Source organism: Physcomitrium patens, chromosome 1, assembly GCF_059467195.1.
Source record: "Physcomitrium patens ecotype Gransden chromosome 1, ASM5946719v1, whole genome shotgun sequence".
NCBI classification, from domain to species: domain Eukaryota; kingdom Viridiplantae; phylum Streptophyta; class Bryopsida; order Funariales; family Funariaceae; genus Physcomitrium; species Physcomitrium patens.
Window position 1 is genome coordinate 12,663,028 of NC_143410.1, and position 27,210 is coordinate 12,690,237.

General features: G+C 36.8%; 1 protein-coding gene across 11 annotated transcripts; it reads left to right on the forward strand.

The window, feature by feature from the left end:
• The first annotated feature begins 7,024 nt into the window (after positions 1 to 7,024).
• LOC112285533 (chaperone protein dnaJ 15) lies at positions 7,025 to 12,381 on the forward strand. Of its 11 annotated transcripts, none has more exons than XM_090250345.1 (13): positions 7,059 to 7,157; positions 7,609 to 7,717; positions 7,849 to 8,240; positions 8,791 to 8,914; positions 9,303 to 9,385; positions 9,720 to 9,831; positions 10,077 to 10,181; positions 10,365 to 10,415; positions 10,557 to 10,646; positions 10,853 to 10,961; positions 11,072 to 11,220; positions 11,378 to 11,431; positions 11,708 to 12,381. In XM_090250345.1, exons 3-13 carry the CDS (start codon positions 8,098 to 8,100, stop codon positions 11,939 to 11,941), a joined length of 1,254 nt encoding a protein of 417 aa, XP_090106471.1. In that variant the 5' UTR covers positions 7,059 to 7,157; positions 7,609 to 7,717; positions 7,849 to 8,097; the 3' UTR covers positions 11,942 to 12,381. The 11 variants fall into 11 exon arrangements, with proteins under 11 accessions (XP_090106467.1, XP_090106471.1, XP_090106464.1 ...); XM_090250343.1 differs by having other exon boundaries at positions 7,150 to 7,361; XM_090250335.1 differs by having other exon boundaries at positions 7,152 to 7,500.
• The last annotated feature ends 14,829 nt before the right edge of the window (positions 12,382 to 27,210 follow it).

Here is a 27,210-nt window from a genome sequence, read left to right on the forward strand (position 1 = left end):
CCTCCTACAGAAGTAGATAATAATGAAGAATTTGAGGTAGAAGAGATATTAGACTCAAGGCGACGCCGAAATAAGCTGGAATATCTTGTTCATTGGCGCGGATATGATATTAGTGAATGCACATGGGAGCCATCCAGGAATCTAGGAAATGCATCAGCTAAAGTCAAAGTTTTTCATCAACGACATCCATCAAAACCAAGATGAAAATCTCTCTTATAAAAGAGACAAGATTGAGGCAAGATAACATTCAATTTCCTATCCTTGTTTGTAACTTCTTTGCATTTGTGACGCTAATTAGATGGAGAGCCAACAACCAGCGGATTCAACTCAAGAACCTTCGTTTGCTGACCTGCCGGACGAGACATTACGATTGTCACAACCTTCAAGACGACGCAATCGAGATGAAGATCTTCAAGAACGACATGTTCTTCCTCGAACAGATGGTGAGATACAACGCGTTTGGTATCACGATTTGGGAAGGGACTCTCGATGTTTGGTGATTTTGCTAGAGGTAGGAACAACTCCTGATGGTGTTCCGAATATTCTATTTGAAGGAAGTTACGAAGGCCACAACAATGATCAAATAACTGGGTGGTCTTCCCGCCCTGGTATGGGACACTACCGATGGTTGAGAGGCCCTATCAATCATCTTCGAAGAGAACAGAGATCAGAGTATGTGGCGAATACAATTCGTCGCATCATAGATTTCTTCAACATATGATGACCGCTCCTCGTGGAACTCGTCTCTAGAAGGGGGGGTAATGTCACGGCCATAATCATGTAAGCTAATAATTACATATAGAAATAGGTAGAAGTAAGTAAAAGTAGATAAAAGTAAGTTAATTCTATAATATTTAATATAAAAGCTTCTTAGAAACTTCCTAGATGCTGCTTTGACTTCATAGGTGTCTTTATTTGACTTTTTGGATTAGAAACGTGGTCAATAAGTTGGCCATGTGCCACACATGTTGTTAGCTTGAAGATCAAGCTAACTATGTGGCCCACATGTAAAAAAACTTGCCTTGTAAGTCAAGGCATGTGTCCTACAAAGTCAACACATATTGGAGGTCCTATAGAACGTCGCCACGTAGCCCCTAGTTAGATAGTATATATAGAGACAAGAGTGAAGGCTTCTTCACTCTTGTCAACTCCTTTCTTGCTTCTAGTCCAGGTTCAAGAGTCTTTAGTTTCTTGTCTTGTAGCAATAGCCATTCCAGTTTCCTTTTAATATACCTACTTGTTTATATTTTGACTTATTATATGGAGATAGCCTTTTGGTGTATATTTTCCCTCATTGAGTCTTTGTCCTTGACAATGATGGTGGTACAGCTTGCAATGGAACGGCATCCACTATTCCCTGTGGAATTATATCATAAACATTCCTTCCCAGATAACTTCCCGATGTGTCATTCCAATTTGTTATTTGATAACCTCCTTGAGATGGAATCATCGTAGCTCCAAATGTTAAGTTCTGGTCATAGTGACATTCTGCCCATACTCTTGCTCGCTCAAGAGATGATGCAATGGTGGCTGATTGGGCCTCCTTTACAAACATTTTCAATTTTGGTGGGTGTAATCCATTAACTAATATGGACAACACAAATGATTCCAGCATTTGGTTATTTGGCCATTTTCGAAGTATATCTGCTACACGACCATAATATGATTGTACTGCTTCCCTTGGTACCATTTTGCTATTCATTAATTTTTCTCTAAGACGTTCTTCCAAACCAATTGGTCAAATATGGGCTAAAAATGTATTTTTTAATGCCTCCCAATTGATAAATTGTCCCACAAGTTGGTGATTATACCACTCAAATATTGTGTCTTTTAATGTCGCTAGCAGCCATCTCAGCCAAATGTCTTCTGTTCTTCCATTATTGGCTACACACGCCGTCAAGAATTGAGACAAATATTGATCTGGATCCGCACCTGGCAAACCCCTGAAAGTAGGTAATGGCATGACGCTAGTCGTTCGATCGACCATTGCACCCATTTGAACTGCAATCGAAACTACTCGTCCTCCAGACGTCATTAAAGATGTCGATGTTCCACTTAATTTCTTATTAAAATAAAAACTATCTCCCGGAAAAGTCTTTTTCGGACTTCCAAGCCTTCCCGATTGACTATTATTATCCCCAAATAATTTTACTCATTGAATATGAGGTAAAAATGATAGGTTTTGATATACTCTAAATTGATCTTTATTGGCAAGTGATTTATGTCAATCTTCAGAACCAGTCTTGTTAGGATCGGACATATTTCTAATTGAAAAGATACCTAGTGGGGTACCTAATTCCTCTAAGCCTTCCTCGTTTTCCGTTAACAACTTTGAGAGGTTTGCTGGACTATTAGCAGCGCTCTCCACAAGTGCTCTTGGCAGTTCTTTAACGGTATGTACTTCTGAAGTATTAGAAGTCGATCGTCTTCTAGGTACGATCGAATATGCCGACAGGCATGCAACCACGGCTTAATCCAACTTTGTCGATGCTTCTTTTTTAATTTGTGATCTTGTTCATTACGCAACAAATCTCTTACTTGCGATCGCTCTGTTCTTTCTTTTGATTGCTTTATTCTCTTTACTGTTAAATTCTTATTCTTAATAACCATACTCTTTCATTATTTCTACTGAGTTTGCTTCCTAATCTCTTTTACTGCTTCGACAGTTAATTCCTAACACTCAATAATGTTGTCAATCCCTGGCAGGGGCGCCAAAATGTGATTGTTTGTTTTACTTATTCTGTAAGAAACCTCCCAACATAAACCCGTATATAGAGATTCGAACACGGGGAATGACTAGTTGCTTAAGCGTTCACGTTAGGCTCACACAATCAATTACCTCCTGAATGTATCGTCTCTATTTCCAATATCTGAACACACAAGGAAACTATAATCTCTTCCTTCATCTTATCGATCTCTTCCTTACAACAATTCAGTCATACCAATAACTGCTATTTCCACCAATATATTCACTTTCATAATCTTCAACTATAATACTGTGCCCTCACAGCTTTCAGCACACAATTACCCTCGTTCCAATCACTGGAATTCTTCACACAAAACTGCCATTCACATTACAATGTTTCACACAAACACATACTCATTCTCTCTGCTGAACTACAATCAAATTTCAACATTCAATCTTTCTTCTTCTCAAATAATACCAATCACATTTCCATTCCATAATTCACTTCACAATATTCAGAAAATTTCAATCTTCTTATTCAAAGAAAATAACAAACAAAAAAAAAAGAGGTAGCACCAAGCTTACCCCGGCTCACAACTCTCATAGTCTAGCCCTTGGCTCACAACTCTCACAGTCTGGCATTTTCTTCCCCTCTCCCATCCTCCTTATACTACCCCGAGATACCATCTCCTACACTATAGATGATAACTACTTTTTCTGACTATTCATCCATTCTACCTGCTGAACCACCTTTTCAACAATTATCTATCCTTGTTTACACTATACACTAGGTATCTACATTCTGAAAATAACTACTTATTCTACAAAGAGCTATTAGCATACATCTTCTTACCTTGAGATTCTCGAATATGTATTAAGCTTTTCAAATTCTAACCTAATAAGTGTTGAGTCTGTTGCCTTAGAAGCTTCTATTTGTCCTTGTAGAATAGCTATTTGGTCTAAAAGATGTTATATCCGAGTTTCTATCTAAGATTGCTCTACCATATCTTCCATGTTATAATTTTCTTGTTGAAATTTGCTATTGTAATGCCTTTTCTTGTTCCAGCTGACTTCTTAAAGTAGCTTGTTGTAGTTCCAAAATAATATCCAATGTGATCACAATAATTGACTTTCTAATTAAATAGTGGCTATCAATACACCACCAAAAGACAAACTAACACTTGCTTTCATATCAATGAAATAGGACCAAATCCTTTAAGATCTAAAACCTTACCAAATCCATAACAACAAAGATTTTGATACAATGTAAGACAAAGCTTACTAAAATAAAACTAAAAGTAACAAAACGAAATAGAACTAGAAAGATAGGACTAAGTAAAAGAAAATAGAAGCAAATAAAATCAAATAAAATTTAATAGAATGAAACAAAAAACTAAACTTTATTAAAAGAAATAATGTAAAGCCATAATTGACTAAATACCTAAATGATCACAATTAGCTCTATTTATACTTATTTAAATTATCCTAAAACTTTCTAAAATATCTCTAATGATAGGCCCCACTAAGATAACCGCCTTTCTAAAAGATTCTAGAAGTGAATCCTATCATGATAACCATCCTTAGCCTTTCTAGAAGGTTCTATGGTGGATCCTACATGAACCACCATCTTAACCTCAATTCTAGAAATTTTCCAAAAATGATTCTACCTACATATTTTTATGTGCAAATAATATAAATATCTTATCTATGTCTTGTTACAACCTATCAACCATCTTCGAAGAGAACAAAGATCAGAGTATGTTGCGAATACAATTTATTGCATCTTACATTTTATCAATACATGATGATCGCTCTTCATGGCACTTCTCCCCAGAAAGGGGGGTAATGTTATGGATATAGTTACATACTCTAGTAGATACCTATATGATTAAGTAGAAGTAAATAAAAGTAAATAAAAGTAAATTAATTTCATAATACCTTTTAGAGAAGCTTTCTAAAAGCTTCATAGATGTTGCATTGACTTTGCATATATTTTTAATTGATTGATAGGTTAGAAACTTGTTCTACAAGTTAATCACATGTTGATAGCTTGCAAAACAAGCTCACTACATGGCATACATATAAAAAACTTATCTTACAAGTTAAGATATGTATCTTGCAAAGTCAATACGTTTTAGAGGTCCTATACAACATTGCCATGTAGTTCTTAGTTAAGAATATATATGGAGGTAAGAATAAAGTCTTCTTTAATCTTCTCAATATCTTTTTAGTCTTTAGTCTTATTCTAAGACTTTCTAATCTTACTATTTTTAGAAATAGCCATTCTAATTTAATATTATATCATCTTTGAGTGACTTTCTCGTTCTTTTTAATGATATAAGAGTATATTGAGGATTTTCTTTCTTTAAAATTTATGTCCTTGATACAAATACAATTTGTTGTATCCTAGACTTTGTCAATATATGATAGCCATTCTTTGTAGAACTTACTCCTATAAAAAAAAATAATAATAAAATAATAATGTCATATACATATGTATTTACCTAGATTAAAGAGATTGGATAGAAGTAAGTAGAAGCAAATAGATATGATAATATCTTATACAAAGCTTCTTAAAAGCTTTATAGAAAAGATTTGGCTTTATACTTATTTTTAGATCATTGATACATTGAAAGTTTAGCCAACAAATTCGCCACATATTACTCATGTTAGTCATTTGTAGTAGAAGTTTGTTATGCGGTGAATATATGAAACTTGTCTTGTTAGACATGTGTTTTACAAGTTGGATATATATTGGAGATCTTTGATACTTTGATACAAATTTTTTTTACATAAAACTATTTATAAGTAAAAAAAATTATAAAATAAGTTTAAAGAGTCAAGTGATAAATATATATATATATATATATATATATATATATATATATAAGTCTAAAGATCTAATTTGAGTCCATTTTTTTAAATATATATATATATTATCTATCTATTATATTTTAAATTATTTTTATTTACTTAAATTATATATATATATATATTTATAATATTTCAAATATATAAGTATTAATTAGGAGATTGCTTTAATGAACTTGATAAAATAGAATGCTATTAATATTAAACTTACTAAGTTTATCATTACTTTAAATATATATATATATATTATTTTAGTATCTTTGATGAAATAAAAAAATTTAAAAGAAGATAACAAGGATAATAAATCATAAAATCCAATGCTTGCTTTTTCTTTAATGGATGGTGAGTTTTTTATTTCTTTGTAGCATATACAAGCTATATAAGTATCATTGACAATTATAGATCCACCATTTCAATTTGATCCATTAGAAACATTCATATAAGATTTAAGCATTGAGTATAAAGATATTAGGTGCAATCAAATGCAATATTATCATATTATGATATAATTTTTAGAGAGAAGTATAAATAAAGATCAAAAGGTGTAAAAAAGTCTTATGTAAAAGATTAATAGCTATGTTTTTAGGAAATTTTAGCTTATACATTAAGCATAATTAGAAATTTAATGTTTTATACTACCATTAAAAAAATGGCATGTAATTCCTTTAAAAGATTAGGTTTCTAAAACTTTTATTAATAAAATAATTAGATTAATATATAAGAAGGACTATTTCTAAGAAAAGATTGAAATTAGATCTTATGATATAAAATCATGCAGTTATGGTAAATAAAAGATTCTTTTAGAGATAAAATTATGCAATTAGAAATTGGATTTAAAAAAATTTAAGAAGTATATGCTTTGCAAGTTTTTGATTTTAGATAGCATTATAATGAGGCAATAAAAGTGAAGGATCTAGAAACAATGTAGTTTTAAAGGTAGTAAAAATTAGTATAATTTTTGGATAGATTTATACAGATTCATGTTTGGTTCATATATATATATATATATATATATATTATTTTTGTAAGAATAACCGTATAGAATGTTTTTTTAGAATAGAACAAATATTCTTTGAAATTTTATTTAAAAGAAAATTCCGAATTTTTTTTGTTTCTAATTACAAAAAAAAATTAAAAAACTAAAACCATGCAAACTAAATCAGAAAATAAATTTAAATTCCAATATATATAAAATTCCAATATATGTATATGTACGAACGTACGTATTCATTACTGGTAGTCTACATTTGAAAGCGTGGCCAACGAAATTATCCAAAAGCGAACCAGCAGCAGTAATCAACATCACCATTCATCCAGCGGCCCTTGTCTGCTCCGAGTCAGGGTCATCAGGAAGCGTGGACCAAGTCTCGGAGAATATGGAGGACGACCATTCCAATCAGAATGGTTGTCCGCTTGTGCGCAGAGGGGTGGAGAGAGTTGGAAGCACGGGGGGGGGGGGGGGTGGGGGGTGTGTGTATGCCGAGGGTGTCGCAGCGGCAGCGGAGATGGGCCCGCCATTCGCCATCGCTAGGTCTCCGTCGTGACTTCCAATTCAAGTTTACTCTGCACCCTTCCGTCATCGGAGTATCGTTAGACTCACGTATTGTTGCTTGCTCTGCTTTTGAGTTTCATGCCGCGCTCCTCCCGGAGCATCCCATTCCGGCAGCTTTTATTGCGGCACCTGAGTAGGTTAATTAGTATATGTGCAATCTCTAGTTGCGCATTCGGTTATCCGTTGTGTCGTTGAACTTGGTCTGACGCGGTGTAGATCTTTCCTTCAGGAGATTTATTTGTTGTAAGGCAGGTTGTATTTTGTATTTCAGCCGTTCTTTCTGAGGTGTAGTTGACGTGTGTGTTTTTCCTTCCTTATTTTACCTCTCATGGCGCTCGAAGCTTTTTTTTATTGTGGTGAATTAATGGGATGAGGACGATCCGTTGACGAGGTTCTCCTTCGTGCTGTGTTTCAATGTATAAGTCTGTTTTGCAGCGTGGTTTCGTTGTATTGTTTTTATTTTTATTTTCTCTTTGTGATTCGGAGCAATGATGCCCAGGTGGTTTCCTGCTGCGGTTGAGGTTTTTCTTCCTTCCCGAGGGCTGCCGACTTAGGTTCTCGAAGTTCATCATTCTCGTTTTCTTCGACTAATAGGCCTCTTTGGACAGGTTGCTATACCCGATTACCTCTTGTGGAGTTGCTCTGGAAATTTATTTATGCTCTGGACTCCCAGCCTGGGGGAGTGGAACGACTAGGACCGAGTGCCTTCGAGGAATGATTTCATCTCTTGGTGTGACAGATCTTTTACGAGACTGGGCTGCCGGGGAATTCCTTGTGACGTATATAGAAAGTTGAATTGAAACCGATTAGTGAAGCAGCTAGGGCCTGGAGGAGGGCCCTTCGTTCGATCTAAGGACGACTATGGTAGAACACGTTTATTATATACCGTAAAAGTTTGAATTCGTGATCAGACACACAAGTAAAATCTTGCGACATCTGGTTCGAACTAGCAGAGCGGCAGGGAGGCAAGAGCACCAAGTGTGACGATATGGCTGATTCAGAGGGGCAGGATGCGGGTACTACAGTATCGCGTCCTTCAGCTGGACGTCGAGATCCTTACGAAGTTCTTGGTTTGTCGCGTGATGCCTCAGAACAACAAATTAAGAGCACTTACAGAAAGTTGGCTCTGAAGTAAGTCTCTATACTGTACATCCTCACTCGGCCTGTGGTTTGTATGATTTACTTTATCTAAGAAATGGTGGATTCCATGCTCAGTGGATTGAAGATTTCGCTACCAAAATGATGTGCCTCTTCTGTTACTCGTAACATCACCGAGCACCCGCTGTAATGCTGTCGGGGTCGTATTAACTTGATTTTTGTTGGACTATTGTGTCCATAAAACGATACATAGTACCCTCATCTTTTTTCAAAACATAACTCTGGCTTTAAATTCAATGTTGATGTTCCTTCACATCATCCGATTATATTGTTTTACTCTTTATTTGTTTTTGTTTAATTTGAAGAATGTCATCATGTGCTACGGAATGTCGTGAAGAAAGAGCGTGGTCACAAGGACAAGCCTCTGAGCTGAATTGATGGTTTACATCGTGGCATTATAATGATCGAACAAGGATTCTCCAAATTAGGATTTCTCATATTAGGGTTTTCGTCTTTTCTTGCGTATAACTGCTCAAGGCAAATTTAAGACAATTAATCTGACATTGACGATTGTTGAGTGCAGGTATCATCCAGATAAGAACACAGGCAACCCAGAGGCTGCTGAGAAGTTTAAGGAAGTTGCCTATTCGTACGGCATTCTCTCAGATCCCGAGAAGCGAAGGCAATATGATAATGCTGGATTTGACGTATGTTGCTTCGTCTATGTTTCGAGGGTGATTGTAGAATGTTTTTAGCAGATGTGTTTAAGTAATTCATTATAATTATACCTGAAATATGATTTCCTTATTAATTCTAGTATGAGTTGTTACCTAGTTTCTATTGGATTTTGTTCCCGGTGGATCGTACGTTAACTACATTTCTAATAAGCATTTTATTTTTATCTCTAATAATTAAGTTAGATCACCCAATTAAGGATTTGGATTTGATTCCCAGGTCCAAGAAATAGACGTTAATTTTCATTTTCTATGGACCATTATGGTATTTGTTAAGGTTTATCATACAGTCGTACATTTATAAGCTGACTTAGTTAGAGGAGATTTCGTACTGACTCTGAGACTTTCTAAATGGTTTCAGGCTGTTGATTTGGAGGGATTGGACATGGAGCTAGACCTTTCCAATCTTGGAACTGTGAATACTATGTTTGCTGCGCTGTTCAGGTATGTTGTCTGTTCTTGATGGAGTGTATGATTCTAGTATTGCTATGATGATCAAGTTGAACAATGGGTTGTAAGGACAATTTTTTCTTTTTAAAAGTTAATGCCAATTCAACATGTATATCCAGAATTTTTGAGTCCCTTCAAACTGCAAGCAGAATATGTTTGTAATACGCAGTATAACGTCTTCGGTGATTCTGTTGCAGTGTGCATTTGTTGGTCAGTTTCATTAGGGGCTTTTTGTGTGTCGTCTGTTTCGTAAGTTTTTTCGGATTCATATTTCTATGATTGAAAAGGTAGTGCACTAATAGTTGACTCTATTGCTCATGCATTTCAGCAAGTTGGGCGTTCCAATCAAAACAACAATCTCGGCAACTGTTCTGGAAGAGGCTCTCAATGGTACTGTAACAATAAGACCTCTTCCCCTGGGGCGAGCTGTGAATGATAAGGTGAGCCGGTATCATAAGATTTATCGCATCCTTAACGTTCTACCCTGTTTTCTGTGGCTTTGACTCACTCGATTTGTCGAGTTACCGTTCTTGTCTTGAGAAATTTTAGATTGTTAATTAGTTAGCTACTTGGTTCGGGTGTGAAATACCTTTTATGATCAGGAAATTGTGTGCATAGATTTTGTCAGGATCTCTTCCTTTTCTCGCGTGTTTTTTCGGAAAATGATATATTGTTGGTCTTTCAGGTTGAGAAACAAGGGGCACATTTCTTTGGTATAACGATCTCTGAAGCGCAAGCAGAAGCAGGTGTTGTGATACGGGTGGTGTCATCTGTGCAAAGCAAGTTCAAAGTAAGTTTGACACAGTGCTTATTAAATTTCTGCTCTGTAATTGGTCTCTATTTAGCTTTCTCTTTGAGTAGTAACGTGTTAAATCATACTAATGCTGATAAACCTTTTTGGGTTCATCTGCTAACCTCAAACAATGAAAATACGAATGTCTCCAGCACTAATTTTTCTTATTTGTTCTTACAGTTACTTTACTTTGAGCAAGAAGAAAATGGTGGATTAGGTTTGGCGCTGCAGGTACGATTGCATAATTCTAATGCAATTGAGATTGTGCCTTGGTGCTGCAATATGTTACTATTAGTAATTTTGATATTATTTGTCAGTATGTTGTTCGTGGAGCTACAATATCATAAGGATCTTTTTGCTTGGGATGCACAGGAAGATAGTGTGAAGACTGGGAAGGTCACCTCTGCCGGCTTTTATTTCTTACATTTCCAAGTATATCGATTAGACCCGACGGTCAACGCGGTGAGCGGCAACCTTTGTTCTCGATGTACTGTTGTTTGCGCTTTGGACACTGTCAAGGCCAAACGTTGGCATCAGTGTCAATCTTGCTCTATTTTCTTCTGATTCCCCCATCCGATTCTGATATGATTTATCCAGATTGATACGGTTTTAAAATTAATGATAAAAATAATGATCTGAGTTTTCATTTTCGTCGTGCTCTAATGCAGCTCGCAATAGCAAAAGATCCAGATGCAGCATTTTTTAAGAGGTTGGAAGGCCTGCAACCCTGTGAAATGTCGGAATTAAAGGCGGGCACACACATTTTCGCTGTATACGGTGAGTCTAATTATTTAAGCGTTTGTTTATGATTGAATTGCAAATTGCCTCAAAGTAGTTTGGTACTACTTTGTTTGCTATTTACAGAAAGGTTTTGTGATGTTTTGAAGGTGATAACTTCTTTAAGAGTGCCAGCTACACAATTGAGGCTATTTGTGCCGAGTCATGTTTGGAGACTGCAGTGAAGTTGAAGGAAGTTGAAGCTCAGATATTGTTGAAACGAAATGAGCTTCGACAGTTTGAAACTGAATATCGGGAGGTAAGCTGAGCTAAAACTACGTTTTTGAAAGCTATCTTGTAACTAAATCCGTCGACAACATTCCCTACTGTTACAGATTCACTTGCATGTCGAGTTTTCCAGCTATGTCTGTTGAGAGTAAATGTAACTCATTATTAAAACTGGTGTATTTGTACAGGTTTTAGCTCGGTTCCAGGCTGTCACAAACAAGTACACTCAAGAAAAACAAGTGGTATATAAAATCTCCCAGTCGCTCATAGCTGGTTTTAGGTTTCTGATGTAATGATGATGACAACATTAGAGTTGAACTCGCATTCTGCAAGACCCTGAGCCAGCCAATATTCGGCTTGGGTACCTCATCACTTATTTTTTTGTTGATTATTTTCTGTCTTCTTAGATGAGATCCTTGAGGTGCAAGGATATGTATAATTATGTATTCATTCATTTGTTCATTTATTTACCTAATTTAGCTCTAATAGGTAATAACTCAAGCAGTTTTGATATCCAGGTGGAAGAGTTGCTTAAAACACGTGAAAAGATTCAAGAATCCTTCACTTCTGTACCCTCAGCTCCTAAAAAAGTGAGCAGCAGCAACACGGCAAAGGGATCTGGGGAAGATTCACTTTTAAGTGCAGATGAAAGCGAGTCACCTACTTCAGGATTAAATGCTGAGAAATCAAAGAAGTCGAATAAGTGGTTTAATCTGAACTTCAAAACAAGTATGGGTTCCACTGGTAAATAAGGGGATTTAATAAAACTTTGTTTTTCATTCCTGCAAGATTTATCAGCAAATGTAGGAGTCTTTCTGTAGAGAGTGGTAACACAAAAATAATTAAAACGTTCATGGAAAAAACGAAATTAGTAAATCACTTCACTTAGCCGTTTGGAAAGAGTTTTTTTATTTGACCGCTCACGTCATCAAAAGTTCACAGGTTAAATACCATTGTTGTAGAATTTAGTTATAACAGTCTCTTTTCTTTCAACATCTGAGTTAGGAACGCCAGCAGCTAGATCGGGCTGAATGTATATGTTCCGACTTGTGGGTTGGCAAGATACAGCTTAAGAGTGCTGAATTTATCACTGCAGTAGGTCCCAGTGTTTTGGGAGGAATGTTAGTGTCGGCGTGTTAGAGAGCCTCACTAAGCTTTTTTCTAGACTTTTATAAAAGTACTTTTTCAAGCAGCTATACTGTAAACATTACCAACTATGTAGTTTCATTCTTATTGCTTGGTTAAAGAAGTGCACAATTTTACCTGCTTCAATTTTGCACTTCTTGTTTGCGATCATTGGAACAGCAGGTGAAGTTAATGGTACTGTCGGTAACAGTATCGTTCCGTTTCTTCGTGTTTTGATACATGGTATTCAACTGCCACTTTGTCAAACTGCCCGCTAACGAGACACTGCATGGTCGAGTTGTATAAATGCATTCCTCCTCATACTACGTCACTCGAAGACGACATCAAACCTTCTTTCGCTTCTTCGCCCAGACCATCCCCCTATACAAAACCGTTTGCAATGCCGTAATTCCCAAATCTTTCCCTACTACTTGGGTGGGTTCCCTCATTCAGCTGGTACACTAACTGGTGCTTTGGCTCATCCGTAGCAAACTGAATCGTGCACGATGTTGAAGGCAGTCCTGGACGATATACCTGGGCATTGATTGCCAACGCAAGTCCCATTGAAATCCCAACAGCAACACAAACTTCGGAACATCGTTGACTATCTAAAATCTGCATCAGCACAAGGGAGTCTAAAGCTTATGGTAACCTTTGCCGTTACCAAAAATACAGGGAATGAACCTCCATGACGTGGAACCGAGATTTGGATCCAGTTGAAGTCGGATGCCCTGGAACTCAAATTACGGGTAAGGAATCCAACATTTCTCAAGCACCTGCATGACAATGATGTGATGGTCGTTGTGGTGTTTTGTTGTCCTGAGGCACCGGCCATCTGTGAAGAGGATTGTTGCAGCAACAGAGTGCCTCAATGACCATCAATGAAGTTGCTAGTGTTGTAAAGCTTTGGATAAGATCTGATGATTTTTCCATGAAGATCTTGACGAGAACACATCTTCGTAGAATCAGCGAAGCACGACAACGAGGTGTGAGGGGGATCGATGATCTCGAAGCGAAGTGAAAGGGGTCTATGAGGGGTATCAATGATACATCGTCAATGATACCTGAATAGGATACTGAACAATCATGTCCTAAACCCTAAACCAGCTGAGGACGACAACGAGGTCTGTGAGGGGTATCGATGATTTCGGAGACAGCTGTTTCACCGATGAAACAGCTGGGGCGTCGACACTCACATTTATTGCGCGAGGGAGCTTACTCGATAGGACGACTTTTCGTGAGTAGGCGGAGAGACAGCAGAGGAGAGCGGCGGGCGCCGCTGCGAATTTTTGATTTTAGGGTTTTGTTTTTGCTGGCGCAGGCCTAGAGTGGACGGGAAAATCTGAAGTTCGATCAGGTGTTGCGCACGAATCGAGCCATGGGCGAGAGAGTTTTTGAGATCTAGGTCGAGTAGCGGTAGCAGTGGGTCTAGTGTGGTTCTGAATCTGCGACACACATGATTCTAGTGGTTTTGCGGATGTACTCGTTGGTTGAGCATTCAATGCATGCATATCACAAGTTGAATATCGTGAGTTGGTGCGTGAGCTTACTGCCTTCTGAGCCCGTTATGTGAACGCTGCAAGTTCTCAAGAATCTGAATAGGATATTGGACGAGTGCCCAAAGTTGGTAGTATGCGCCATCGGTTGTGATTCGGTTTATTGTCGGAGGGCCTTGGATTTTTCCGATCAGTATGTTGGATTCGCGGATTTTGGGTGGAACTTTTGAAGGCAGGAGCCGCTTGATGTCAGCTTCTGACAAGTTTAGGATCATCGAAGTAGGAGCAAGACGAATTTGTGGCAACGAAACATGTGACGAGTGGATATCGGGTTGGCAGTTTGGATCACTTAACTTTGAAGGAATAGTTCCAATTGGAGTGAATGTTTGTGTTGCTGAAGCTGCTTAAAGTGTGGTTTCAAGAAGTTATAGATTATAGTGATCGGAGTGTAGAGGTGATTGGAGTAATTGGTGGAAGGAAGCTAGAACCCAAAGTAAGTGGTGTTGTATGTAGATCAATAAGGCGGGATGTTAGGTAAATGGTTGAATGATAATAATATATTATAAAAAAATAATTAGAGAGAATTAATTAGATGTAATTTATTTATATTAAGGTGTTTGGGATGATGCATGAATGAATGAAATTCGTGTCAAAGAAAGAGTAATTAAATAGAAATAAGGAATTATGTATATTAAAAAAAAAATGAAATGGCTTATTGTTAAAAGACATGGAAATTTAAGACTCCTGAAATTAGAGTAGAATAAAGAAAGCAGTGAAGAAAGTTTCACTCTTGTCTCTCTATATACTATTTAACTCAGGATTATGTGGTGATGTTTTATATGACCTTAAATATGTGTTGACTTTATAAGACACATGCTTTGATTTACAAGACAAGTTTTTTTAAGTATAGGCTTTATAGTTAGCTTAATCTTCAAGTTAACATGTATGGCACATGGCCAACTTGTTGATTATTTTTCTAGTTTAAAAAGTCAATTATAGACACCTACAAAGCCAAAGCAGTATCTATAAAGCTTTTAAGAAGCTTGTATGGAAGATATTATAGAATTAAGTTATTTTTATATACTTCTATCTACTTCTATCTATTTATACAAGTAATTATTGACTTACATGTGTATTGGTAGTGTCCTATACCAGGACAAAAAGACCACCCTATTATTTGATCATTATTGAGGTCTTCATAATTTCGTTCAAATAAAATATTTGAAATGCTATTAAGAATTGTTTCTACCTCTAATAAAATTATCAAACATCAAGAATCTCTTCTAAGGTTGTGATACTAAATGCATTGTATTTCGCCATCTATTCGAGGAAAAATATATTGTTCTTGAGGATCTTCATCTTGATTGCATCGTCTTGAAAGTTATGACAATTGCAATGTTTTGTTTGGCAGGTCAACAAATGAGATCCTTCAATTGAAATTGCTAGTTGTTGGTTCTCCATCTCCTTAACGTAACAACTACAAAGAAGTTACAAACAAGGATTGAAAGTAGAATGTTATCTTGCGTAGATCTTGTTTCTTTTCTAAGGAAGGTTTTTAACTTGATTTTGATGGATGTCGTCAATAAAAAGCCTCCATCACCTTTATTGCATTTGTAAGATTCTTTACATGATCCAAGTCTACGATAGTCCAACTTATCACAAAGATGAGTTGTCTTGATATTGCGACAAAGTAACCATACTTTGTCACCCATGTAGAAGGTTGATTTTTTCGATAGACATTTGTATTGATCTTTTGTTGTTCTTGAACTTCTTTTAACTATGCCTTTATTATTGCATGTAGCTCTATCAAATGATTTGCCAAATCTTCTACCGCAGGATTATCAGCTTTTAAAAAGTCAAAAGTATCAAGTTGTGGATCATAATCATAATTGGCAATGAAAGGTGTTTGTTTTGTAGAAGAATATATCATGTTATTATAAGCAAACTCTGCCAATGGCAAAAGAATTGTCCAATCATCTTATAAGTAGTTGATGGTACATCTTAAATACTGTTCCAAACCTTGATTAACACGCTCCGTTTGTCCATCAGTTTGAGGATGGAATACCAAAGATAGTTTTATATCCACTTTTAGAATCTTGAAAAGAGTCCGCCAAAACCTTGATACAAAATGAGTTCCCTTATGGGATATAATATCTTTGGATAATCTATAATGGTGATAAATGTTGTCAAGAAAGAGTTTAGCTGTTTCTTTACTTATGATAGATTTTGTACATGGTACAAAATGTACCATTTTGGTAAAACGATCTAATATCACAAATATAGAGTCATAAGAACCTTAGATTGGAAGATCTATGATAAAATCCATAGAAACAGAAGACCATGGTTGTTTTGGAATAGATAATGGTTGAAGAAGTCCGTAAGGTCGATGATGAGGAGTTTTTGATCTTGAGCAAACATCACAAGATTGTACAAAATCTTTGACTGCCTTTCACATTTGGGGCCACCAAAAATCTTTAGATATTAGTTCCAAAGTTTTATTGTATCCAAAATGTCATGCTACTGGAAAGTCATGATGAGCTTGAAGAACATGTAATTGAGCTTCACCTTCTAGAACATATAGGCATCCCTCGAAATATAATAGATTATTTTTGAATTCAAACTTAGAAGTATCATGAGACTTTGAAGGATTTTCTTTAATCTCATGAATAAGAGGATCAAGAGACATACTTGACTGAACTTGCTTAATGAAAGTTGAATCAACATTTAGTGTTGATTTCATTGTTTGAAGATGAAGATGCTCTAGCTTCAAGAGAATTCTTCATTGCTGATCAAAAACAACATCTCTTTCCTTTGGTGTAAGATAAGATCGTCTAGAAATTATATCTCACAAACCTTGTTGTTTTTTCGGTCGATAAGTGAACTTGAATTCAAATCTTGACAAAGACATACTCCAACAAACTTGAAGACAATTCAAAAGACATGCTGACATAAAATATTCATGGTTCTTGTGATCTGTATATATAGCGATTGGGCTAGGAGCACCTTCTAGATAATGACACTATTCTTGAAACGAATCCACAATTGCAAGAAGTTCTTTATCATGGATCTCATAGTTGATCTCGGCTACTGAAAATTTTCTAGAATGAAAAGCTATTAGGTGAAGTTTATCATCTGTTCTCATTTGTGACAATACGGCACCCAAAGCAAAGTCTAATGCGTTTGTTTCTATAAAAATGGCTTAGAAAAATTGACACAATACAAGATTGGTGCAAAAACAAAGGCTATCTTTAAAGCTTCAAATGCTACTTCCGCTTCTTGATTCCATTGAAGTTTGTCTTTACAAGTCAAATGTGTAAGTAGAGCTGCAACTTAAGAGAAGTCTTTGATGAAGATCCGATAGTAGTTGGCAAATTCCAAAAAGCATTGGACATCTCTTACTGTTTTGGAGATCTTCCAATCCGTAATAGCTTAAGCTTTCTTAGGATCCATCATAAGTCAATCATTTGAAATGATGTATCTTAAGAAGTCGACTTGTGTAGTATGAAATACACACTTTTCTATCTTAGAATAGAGTCTCACACTTCTTAGTTTTTATAATACACGACAAACATGAAGTTCATGTTCTTCTGTGTTTTTAGAATATATTAAGATATCGTTTAGGTAACAGATAACAAAATCATCTAAAAACTCTCAAAAGCCATCATTTATTAGATGTTAGAATGCTATTGGTGTATTTGTAAGTCCTAAAGGCATGACGCTATATTCAAAATGTCCATACCTTTTTCAAAATGTAAGCTTCCATTTATCTCCTTCTTTGATGCATACCACATTGTATGCTCTTTTTAGATCTATTTTTGTATAGATCTTAGATTGATTCAAGTGATTAAGGAATTCAAATATCAAAGGTACTAAGTACCTATTCTTGATGGTGATTTTATTGAATCTTCCATAATCGACACACATCCATAATGATCCATCTTTTTTCTTCACAAATAAAATTGGAACTCTTGTTAGAGATTTGAAATGGCATATGAAGTTTTTGGCCAAATTCTCTTCAATATACTCCTTGAGTTCAGCCAACTCATTTTGTGATAAATTATAGATTAGTCCAAATGGTTGTTGTGCTACTTCTTAAAGGACAATTGAGCAATCATAAGAGTAATGTTCTGGAAGAATATCCACATTTTACTTCTCAAATATATCTTGAAAATTTTCATATTGGCTTGGAGTGCCACTTGAAGTCTTTCTACCAATAGAAATAAGTGCGACATAAATGATACAAGGTGATCCTTCTTTTGCAGCATGCAAGAAAGCTCTTGCACCTACAAATATAGGTTTAATTGTACTAGACTTAAGACTTTCTACTTGATTGACTATACTCTTAGTTATACTTTCAGAAAAGTTCAGACTATGAGAAGTACAATCTATTTTAGAGTTATATTTTTCTAGCCATGATAAACCTAAAATGACTGCATTAGAGGGAGATCTAATGATATTCAATATAACAAAGCTACTATGACCATTAGTTGCTACTTCAATAGGAAAGATTTCATGAGTAATATCTCTTGAAGACAACGGACGACCATCTATGACTTCTACATGAATAAGTTTAGTTTTCTTCATTAAAAGTATGCTATGTTTTTTTAGCAAATTCTTCAACTAAGAAACATACTAAGATTCTTGAATCTAATAAGGCAGAGGCTTTGTAATCTTTAGGTCCTAAAATAATATTTATCATAAAATATGGAGAGGGTTTTGAGGAAAAAATAGGACCTTCACTAGGTGTTGTACAAGGTTCTAACCACACGGTCCCTACTATAGCTAGACAAACTTATTTTTTGACATACTGTGATTGCTCGTTTTACTTATTCCAAATTAATCTAATGGGAATAAACTCGTATAGGAGGATTAAAACACGGGGAATGACTAGTTGCTTAAGCGTTCACGTTAGGGTCACATAATCAATTACCTCCTGAATGTATCGTCTCTATTTTCAATATCTGAACACACAAGGAAACTATAATCTCCTCCTTCATCTTATCGGTCTCTTCGTTACAACAATTCAGTCAAACCAATAACTGCTATTTCTACCAATATATTCACCCTCATAATCTCCAACTATAATACTGCACCTTCACAGCGTTCAGGACACAATTACCCTCATTCCAATCATTGGAATTCTTCACAGAGAACTGCCATTCACATTACGGTGTTTCATACAAACACAGACTCATTCTCTCTGCTGAACTACAATCAGATTTCAACATTCAATCTTTCTTCTTCTCAAATAATACCAATCATATTTCCATTCCATAATTCACTTTACAATATTCAGAAATTCTCAATCATTTAATTCAAAGAAAATAACAAACAAAAGAAAAGAAGTAGCACGAAGCTTACCCCGGCTCACACTATCACAACGATGGCACCTTAATTATCTTCTACAACTTTTATATACTTTCTCCTGATTTTCCAGATTCTAACTGTAATTTTGTAATTAATCGCTTTTAAGAACTAAATCACTCATCCATCTTCCTGAATTTTCTATTATATGGACTATTAATATATTTTACTAATAACTTTCAAAAATGAATTAATATCTATTCTACATAGTCCCACTCCTATCTCTGCAGCATCCTCGCAAACACTCAATTGATTCCTATCTAAAAACTTCTTAATAAATCTCCACAAAAATTGAGATCCCTGTAGCTTATCTAATTAATCATTTGCTGTATTATCGAATGTAGATTCGACCAAATCTGGTTCCAATTGTATATCTTCTTCCTCCTGTAATCCTTCCATCGGCTTGTGCCTCAACTGAGCTGAAAGGTCTTCATTGTACTCATCCAGTTCATGGATTTGAACTTCTAATTAGAAGATTTTGGAATCTTTAGCTTCCAGTTCTTATTGTTGACTCATCCATTCTGGAATATCTTCAATCGACACTTGTGACTGGCTCGTCACTGTTAACTTTTATTTGAAACTTTTATTTGAAACCATTGGCCTTATTCGACTATGATCTGCCATATGCAAGACCAATGTCATAGGTAGCAATTGCTATAGATCCAAGTCCTCCATTGTATCTGTATTCATTAAATTTACACTAGAGCTACCATCCACCTCAACACCCGAGATCATAATACCGTCAATCAAAACATCGATGGTTGATGCACTTGGGTCAGGGTTCAAACTAACTTCACAAACTTCTTTATTACAGTGCCTATGCTATGTTAACAATGAATTCAATGTAGAATGGCACTCTGGTGTGACCGCTGTCGTATTACGTGCTTTTTTGCTCGAGAACGCACCGGGCGTCTGGCTGTAGAAGGTAGTATAGAGATCCGCCGATAGTCAAGCAGTCTATCAGTTTTTACTGCTGGAATATAAACGACTGCAAGAATACACCGTAAATCTTTACTGATGCCCTTCGACTAATTGTCGAAGTCCTTCTTTTGCCCCAGCCGATAGGTCTCTAGACGTTACAGAGAACCCCGAATAACCCAAACTGTTAATCTTCAATACCCCTTTGTACTTACGATCTTGTAACCACTGACTGTCCTGTTAGATTAACCCAATAAATTTCATTCACTCCGCATACTCAATCCTATAGACACCCCTTTAATCCTTCAATCACAGACGTAACTCGATTTTACAAAACAGTCAAGAGTATTCAAACCCACTTCATTTAAAAATCTCGATTCACCATTACAACACTGACTTCAGCAGCGATTGCCTCAGTCGTCCCAAAACTCTATGAAGAAGAAAAATCCAAATTCTATGTCTTTCCTTCCCCGACCCGAAGCATGAAGCTCTTCTCTTTAATTCCCCTGATCTTCCAAAAACCTCCAATGAAAAACCGAACTGGTAACCTTGCAAAAGCTTGAAAAAACTCGCTCCCCCCCCGATTCCCCCGAAAAAAAACCTTCTCCCCTCAAAACTATATCCCCCCCTAACCTTATCCTCTGAATTTCTTCAATCTTTCATCTTAGATCCGGAATTGGCTCCCACCTCAAGCTTGGATCCGAAATTGGCTCTCGCCGTCAAGCTTTCTCCTCCGTTTTTACCTTTAAGAAATCCATTTACCGAAAACAACGTTCCCTGAAATGACACAGAGAACAGGACAGCCTGAAACAGAATCGAACCCCGTAATCGGGACCACATTGAGTCGCCTGACCAATTCAGGTCCTATATTGGGAAAGATGCCCGTAGTAACCTGGATGTTCCCGTAATTGGGTCAAATTGGTCCTCGCGTCAGATTGGCTAAGACCCATAGTAAGACCTGGATTTCCCATAATTAGACCACATGGGGTCGACCGGCCAATTCAGGTCTCATATTGGATAAGAGGACCCGGATTAGATTATCGAAATTGGATCCAATTGGCTCCTTGAACCCGTCGTGTGAATTGGTCCTTCTCTTCCTGCTGACTCCCGTTATTGGAATCGAATGGAGCATTTCAGTATGCCCCGGCTGACTGTAACGGGGTGACTGAACCTGACCACTCAGTATTTGTACTGGAGTTGGTTGATGCTCCGAATATTCGAGGTAACTGAATATTAATAAAATTCTCCTTTCTTTTTATTTTCACTCTATACTCGTGTTACAACACGACATCCACCCCCTCTGAACCTGTGCATCCTCCGGTATGCACCAATTTACCCAATTGCTGTTTGATTCAGAATATATTTCCTACGTCTTTGTCCAGTTCGTCTTCGTCACCTTCATTATCCATATCACTTTCATCTTCTTGCTGCGGAATCTCTGTACCTTCATTAAGGTCTTCCATATTCATCTCAGCGTGTCTTCGTTTAAATATTTTTACTCGCTTCTCTGCAATTGGTATTTTCAATTTTGTACCATCTTACTCCCGTAATGAGTAAGTCGCATTATCATGAACAGTTGTTATAACATATAGTCCAAACCAACGTTTTTAAAATTTCCACAAAGTACTATGTTGATTATCCAGACTATTGTCATAAACAAGTACCCAGTCACCTTCCTCGATTGCTTTTGGTCTCAATCGATGTTGCTTATCGAATCGCGCCTTGTTTTGTAACCTTGCTCTTTTTAACCTTTCCAATGCTATTTGGACATCTTTGGTTCTTTGCTCCAATTGTCAAATCCTAATAGCCAGAAGTTCTTCTCTTGTCAATCCATCTTCCCATGGTAGCATACTCCAAGTAAGTACCTTTTCTTCAATCGGCATAATTGGTTTTTGACCTGTCATAAGTTCTACTGGCATACATCCTGTCACCGAACTATGTGTTGTTTGATCAGCCCATAATGCAAATGACAAAAGCCGTGGCCACTCTTTAACCTTCCCATTACAAGCTTTAACCAATGCTTTCACAGTCGACGGGTGACCGCGTTCGCTTTTCGCATTCCCTTCCGGATTATAAGCAGTAGTCAGTGATAGTTTAACTCCACATTTTTCAAAGAACTTACGAGCTTCTTGTGCATTTAATTCTCTACGATCTGCAGTGATTTTTCCTACGCACCCGTAACGGCAAATGACATCTTCAAGCAAAAACCTACAAATCCCCTCTGTAGATTTTGTCCTCAATGCTCTTCCTTCTACTTGATTTGATAAATCTTCACGAGCTAAAACCAAATATCTCATCTGCCATAACCCAACCGGCATAATAACCAAATCAACAACCCATTTAAAATGAATAGCCAGAAGATACGTAAGATGAAGACCATCTCGATGTCGGATATTAGAATACGATTGACAGATTTTACATGACTCTACAAATGAGAGCACATCTCGATACATATTTTTCCACCAATATCATTCCTTGAGTTTAGAAAAAGTAGCCCAGATTCCTCTATGCCTTGCCCATAAACTATCATGAAACTCCTTTAATAATTTTAGTCTTTCTTCCCTTTTGCCTATCACTCGTTGTGGCATCCCAATTCCTTTCTTCGGTCTCTTCCATAAGAATCCATCTCGAAGTAAAAATCCATATGCTTTTTTTCTTATTTGTTTGAATTTTTCTGTAGACCAATTCCCCTGCTTAGACAAGGTATTCAAATAATGACCAATATCCAATAATTCTCTTTCATAAGATTCTTCAAGAAATAGCTTGTCTTCTCTGTTGAGATTTGATATTGAATAGAATTTCAATCCGACATCATCAATGTCTTCAACCATTTCGTCTTCCCTCTCGTATCTTGCTCGAGATAGCATGTTTGCTACTAAATTGTCCTTTCCAGTGATATGTTTAAATTTTGGATTTAGTGACTTAATATAAGCAATCAATCTCAACATTGCAATATCTGGCGTTGAACAGTTAATAATCATTCCAAGCAATGGCAAGCAATCTGTTTCAATTACTACTACTGCCCCAATCAAATAGTCCTTTCCAGCTTTCATAGCCGAAACGACTCCCCAAAGTTCTCTTTTGACTTGCGAATATGCACGCTGACGAATACTTAAAACTTTAGCCCCAAATCGAACTGCAAATCTACTCCCATTCGAATCATCTTGACCCACCGCCCATCCAACGGCAATTGGACTAGCGTCTACAGTAAGAATCACTGGTCTATTGCACTTATAATCAACCTTCCTCAATATTGGAGGTGACATCAATAATTTCTTCAATCTTTGCATTGCCTGAATATGCCTTTCTTTCCATTCAAATCGGTAACCCTTGCGTAACAGTTTATATAATGGATCCGCTATGTGAGCAAAATGAGGGATCCAGATTCGATAAAATACACATGCACCCAAAAACCTGCGAACCTCTGTTAAAGAACCACAATCCTCTTTCATCCTTCCAATTGCATCAACTTTAGTCGGATCTGGTTTTCTTCCGTAAGATCCGCATAAATGTCCAACAATTACAACCTCTCGCACTCCAAATACGGACTTCATACCCGATAATGTAAGATGAACTTCTCCAAGCCGAGTTAAAATCTTTTCACAATCTTGTATATGATCAACAACATATCTGCCACACCCCCTCGTATCTAAAGTTTCATCCTTGTCTCCTTCTCTGCACCCTTTTATAGGAACATCATCCAGAAAAGGCATAGTCTTTTCCGGAATAAAATCTCTCAATACCTTATTCATCCCATTCATCATATGCGCAACCGAGTTGGTCGCACTTGAGGAAGAGTGCACATTTTAACCAATCCAAGCGGTGTCCTCATCGTTGTCATATCTCTACTTCCTTCGGCAAGTTGAAATTGATCATAACCTGAATACAAATCACCCATTGAATAGATCGCCCTTCCAACAAACGCCTCAGCAAATTCATCCGCAATAGGTCCAATTTCTGCATTTCTGACATTTATAGCATTCACCGGCTGCATATCTTGAATAAACCGTAGTGACCCATTCTTCTTAGGTACCGTAAATCATCGACTAGAATACGGCGCAAATGAAGGTTCTAATATTTTCATCTTTATCTTTTCTTTCAATAGTTCGACCAATTTAGGTAAATATGCCCTAGGTACTGGAATCAGTCTTAGATTCCAAGGTACATGCGGTACAGTGAAGATAACCATAGGTGTTATAATATTTGGATCTACACACCCAATTTCATGAGATTCGAAGGCAAACGATCTACCTTGTTTAGCCAACATCTTTTTGAAGCAAGTAATTTCCTCCGACAATAAAGAACCATCAGAACCAATCTTCAATTCTTCAAAAGTCTCTTCAGTAAACTGATGTCCAATACTCATTGGATCTCTTAAACTTGCTTCTTTTGATGCTTCTCCCATTTCTTCTTTAGAATCCTCTGGTAATGGTCCGGCAACAGGCTTTACCTTCTTATCTGCCGTTTTATATCTCGTCTCTACTGTGACTTCTGGTGCTTGAAAAGATTCAAGCATGGTATAAACCTCTCTCGAATGAATCTCAACAATCTTATCATTATCCCCTAACCCAATAAATGTAATCAATTCCAATGAATCTTCCAGCTCATTTTCTTCATAAACATCCAAAATCCTCTCATCATCTTGCAATGTACCTATCTTGCGTAACTGTCCTTCAATATCATATAATCTTTTTCTTTCTTTTCTTTTAAAATCATCAACTTTCTTATACATAATATTTCCATTCTCCAATATACCAATAAAACTCGCATCAAAGGCACCTTCATCTCGCGAGAGTACCTCCTCTTTTGTACCTCCATAATCTCGCTTTACAGTGGTACCTCCCCAAAATCCTTAAATCCTTCAACAATTTTTGGCAATGGTTTCTCCCTCAACCTATCTCGATTCCGTTCATGGTTAGGAGGTACTGTTAGAAATTATACAGCTTTCCTCCCATCTTCGCTCCGTACCCTTGCATAAGCAGAACCATCGTCAAGTACCTTTGTTTCCATCCGTGTTGCCGTGATATAAGGTTGTCCTAAAATCAACGGATAAGACGTTGTATCTTGAACGAAGAAATGTTGCTCCGTAGCAACATCCCAAATCTGAATTTTGACATCTGGACAAGCTCTATATAATTCGCCTCGTGTGTTATTAGCTGCTCGTATTGCCCATCCATGTTCCATATCAATTGGCCATTTTTGCTTCTTATAAAGATCTTTAGACATGAGATTTATTTCAGAACCATGGTCCACCAAGGCAACTATTGGTTCTTCTATATCTCCTACCTTCACCAATACCTCAGTAGTTGCCATTGCCCAATGCTTTCGAGTATAATGGCTCAAAGTTTCCATTTCCTTGTCACTAGAATCTTTGAAACGTACTCGCTGATTATACCCATTCTTTTCATTTGTTGGTTGCTTGTAACCAATATCAACCTCTTCTTCATCTCTACATATTCTTGCATCAATAGCATGACTCATTCCAGTTTCGCTCATTAATTGCCTCTTTCGCTTAATGCTGTCAATGATAACATCATGAAACTCCTTCTTTACAATTCCCAAGACTTCTTTCAATGTGAATTCCACCTTAGCGTTTAATATACGTTCTTCCAACACCCCTTTCAAATTTGTTGTCGCTTCAATGTCAGAAAGTAGCTTATAAGCAATTGATTTGCCCTTATCTTTTGTCTCCGTTGTTTTTTCTCCCAATGATGCTGAGGTATCCTTTACAGGCAATTCTTGTGAAGCTGCCTCCCGAGCCTTGTCTCCTCGAGTTTGCCTCTTAAAAGAATTTCCTTCTCTAGTATCATCAAAATTTCCTCGTCTTTTTTCTTCCATCAAAGCTTCATGTTGGCTCTTAGCAATATATGCATGAACTGAAAGAGAGTCAACAGGATCCTCCCAACCTGTTCTTCCTCGTATTGTAGCTGCAGTTCTCAATAACGCTTCTCGAGGTAATTTTCCTTCTTGCATTGTAGAAACGGAAGAAGCCCAAAACTCACTAGTTTCCGTACTTCCACCAATTTCATCATCTACTCTAGCACCATAACTTGCACTTTCTCGTACTACTGTTTCATGCTCTTTTAAGTAATCTTGAACCAATGCTCTCATTCCTCCCTTGCCAAAATTGGTTTGAAGAAGATCCTCCCTATCTTTCAATGCTATCTTCCCATCTTTCCAGCAAATTATTTTCTGCCGTATCATATTATTAAATTCATTGCAATCTTTTCTAGTGTGTGAAGCATCATCACACCAAATGCATCTTTGTACATATCCTTGTTTTGAAACATTCTTCGAATTGTTTATAGAAGTATTCTCTTCAAGTCTTGCCAATTTGATTTGAAGATCTCGCATTCCTCGTATAATTTCTTCCATACCCATATTTGCTTTCTTTGACAAGGATGTCGAAGGTTGAACTATAGGCATTGTCGATGGTGTTGTATGTACTGGAGCTTTAGGTGCTTGTACTGTTTTCGGAATATTGCTCCTATCCTTCCTCCTTTCTCTTTTTGTAAGCAATCCCACTGCATCTTCAACGTTCTTCCACTTCGTTGTCAATCCTTCATCTTCTTCTTTGTCTTCAAGAAGGGATTCTAATTTCTCTTGCAATTCTCCATCAGCAGCTTGAAGAAATAGATCAACTTTGTTCGGCTCCAATGTCAATTTTTCTACCTTCGATAATTGAGAGTACTGCCTCTCAAATTCCCTTAGTAGCTCTGTTGCTTGCAAATTCTTATTGGGCCGTTCAATCCATCCCAGAAACAGCTTCTTAGTAACGCGATCAGCATCTTCCAAGAAATATTTGTCTTTCAATGCATGTGAAAAATCCTCCCATGAATTCCCATAATGATCCGTAATCGATGTAATGTGGTCTCTTATCTCTGGTATTGTGGCAAGTCCAAATAGTGCAACCATTTTCTTCTCAGAAACCCGATTTAATTCCATTTTACGAACATAACATCTTAAATACCTTGAAATATTCCTTCCATCAAATTGATCAATTTTATTGACTACTGCTTGCAATGCTTTGGTTGTCAAAGCTTCCTTTCGATCATTGCTTTGCTGTTGCTGCATTGACAATGAGAAGGCTTGAAACAAACTAGCAATAGACGGATCCA

Coding starts and splice junctions, on each gene's coding strand:
- LOC112285533 (XM_090250341.1), top strand. CDS start 8,098: ATGGCTGATTCAGAGGGGCAGGATGCGGGTACTACAGTATCGCGTCCT. Junction 9,386..9,719: donor ATGTTTGCTGCGCTGTTCAG/GTATGTTGTCTG, acceptor CATGCATTTCAG/CAAGTTGGGCGTTCCAATCA. Junction 10,416..10,556: donor GATTAGGTTTGGCGCTGCAG/GTACGATTGCAT, acceptor TGGGATGCACAG/GAAGATAGTGTGAAGACTGG.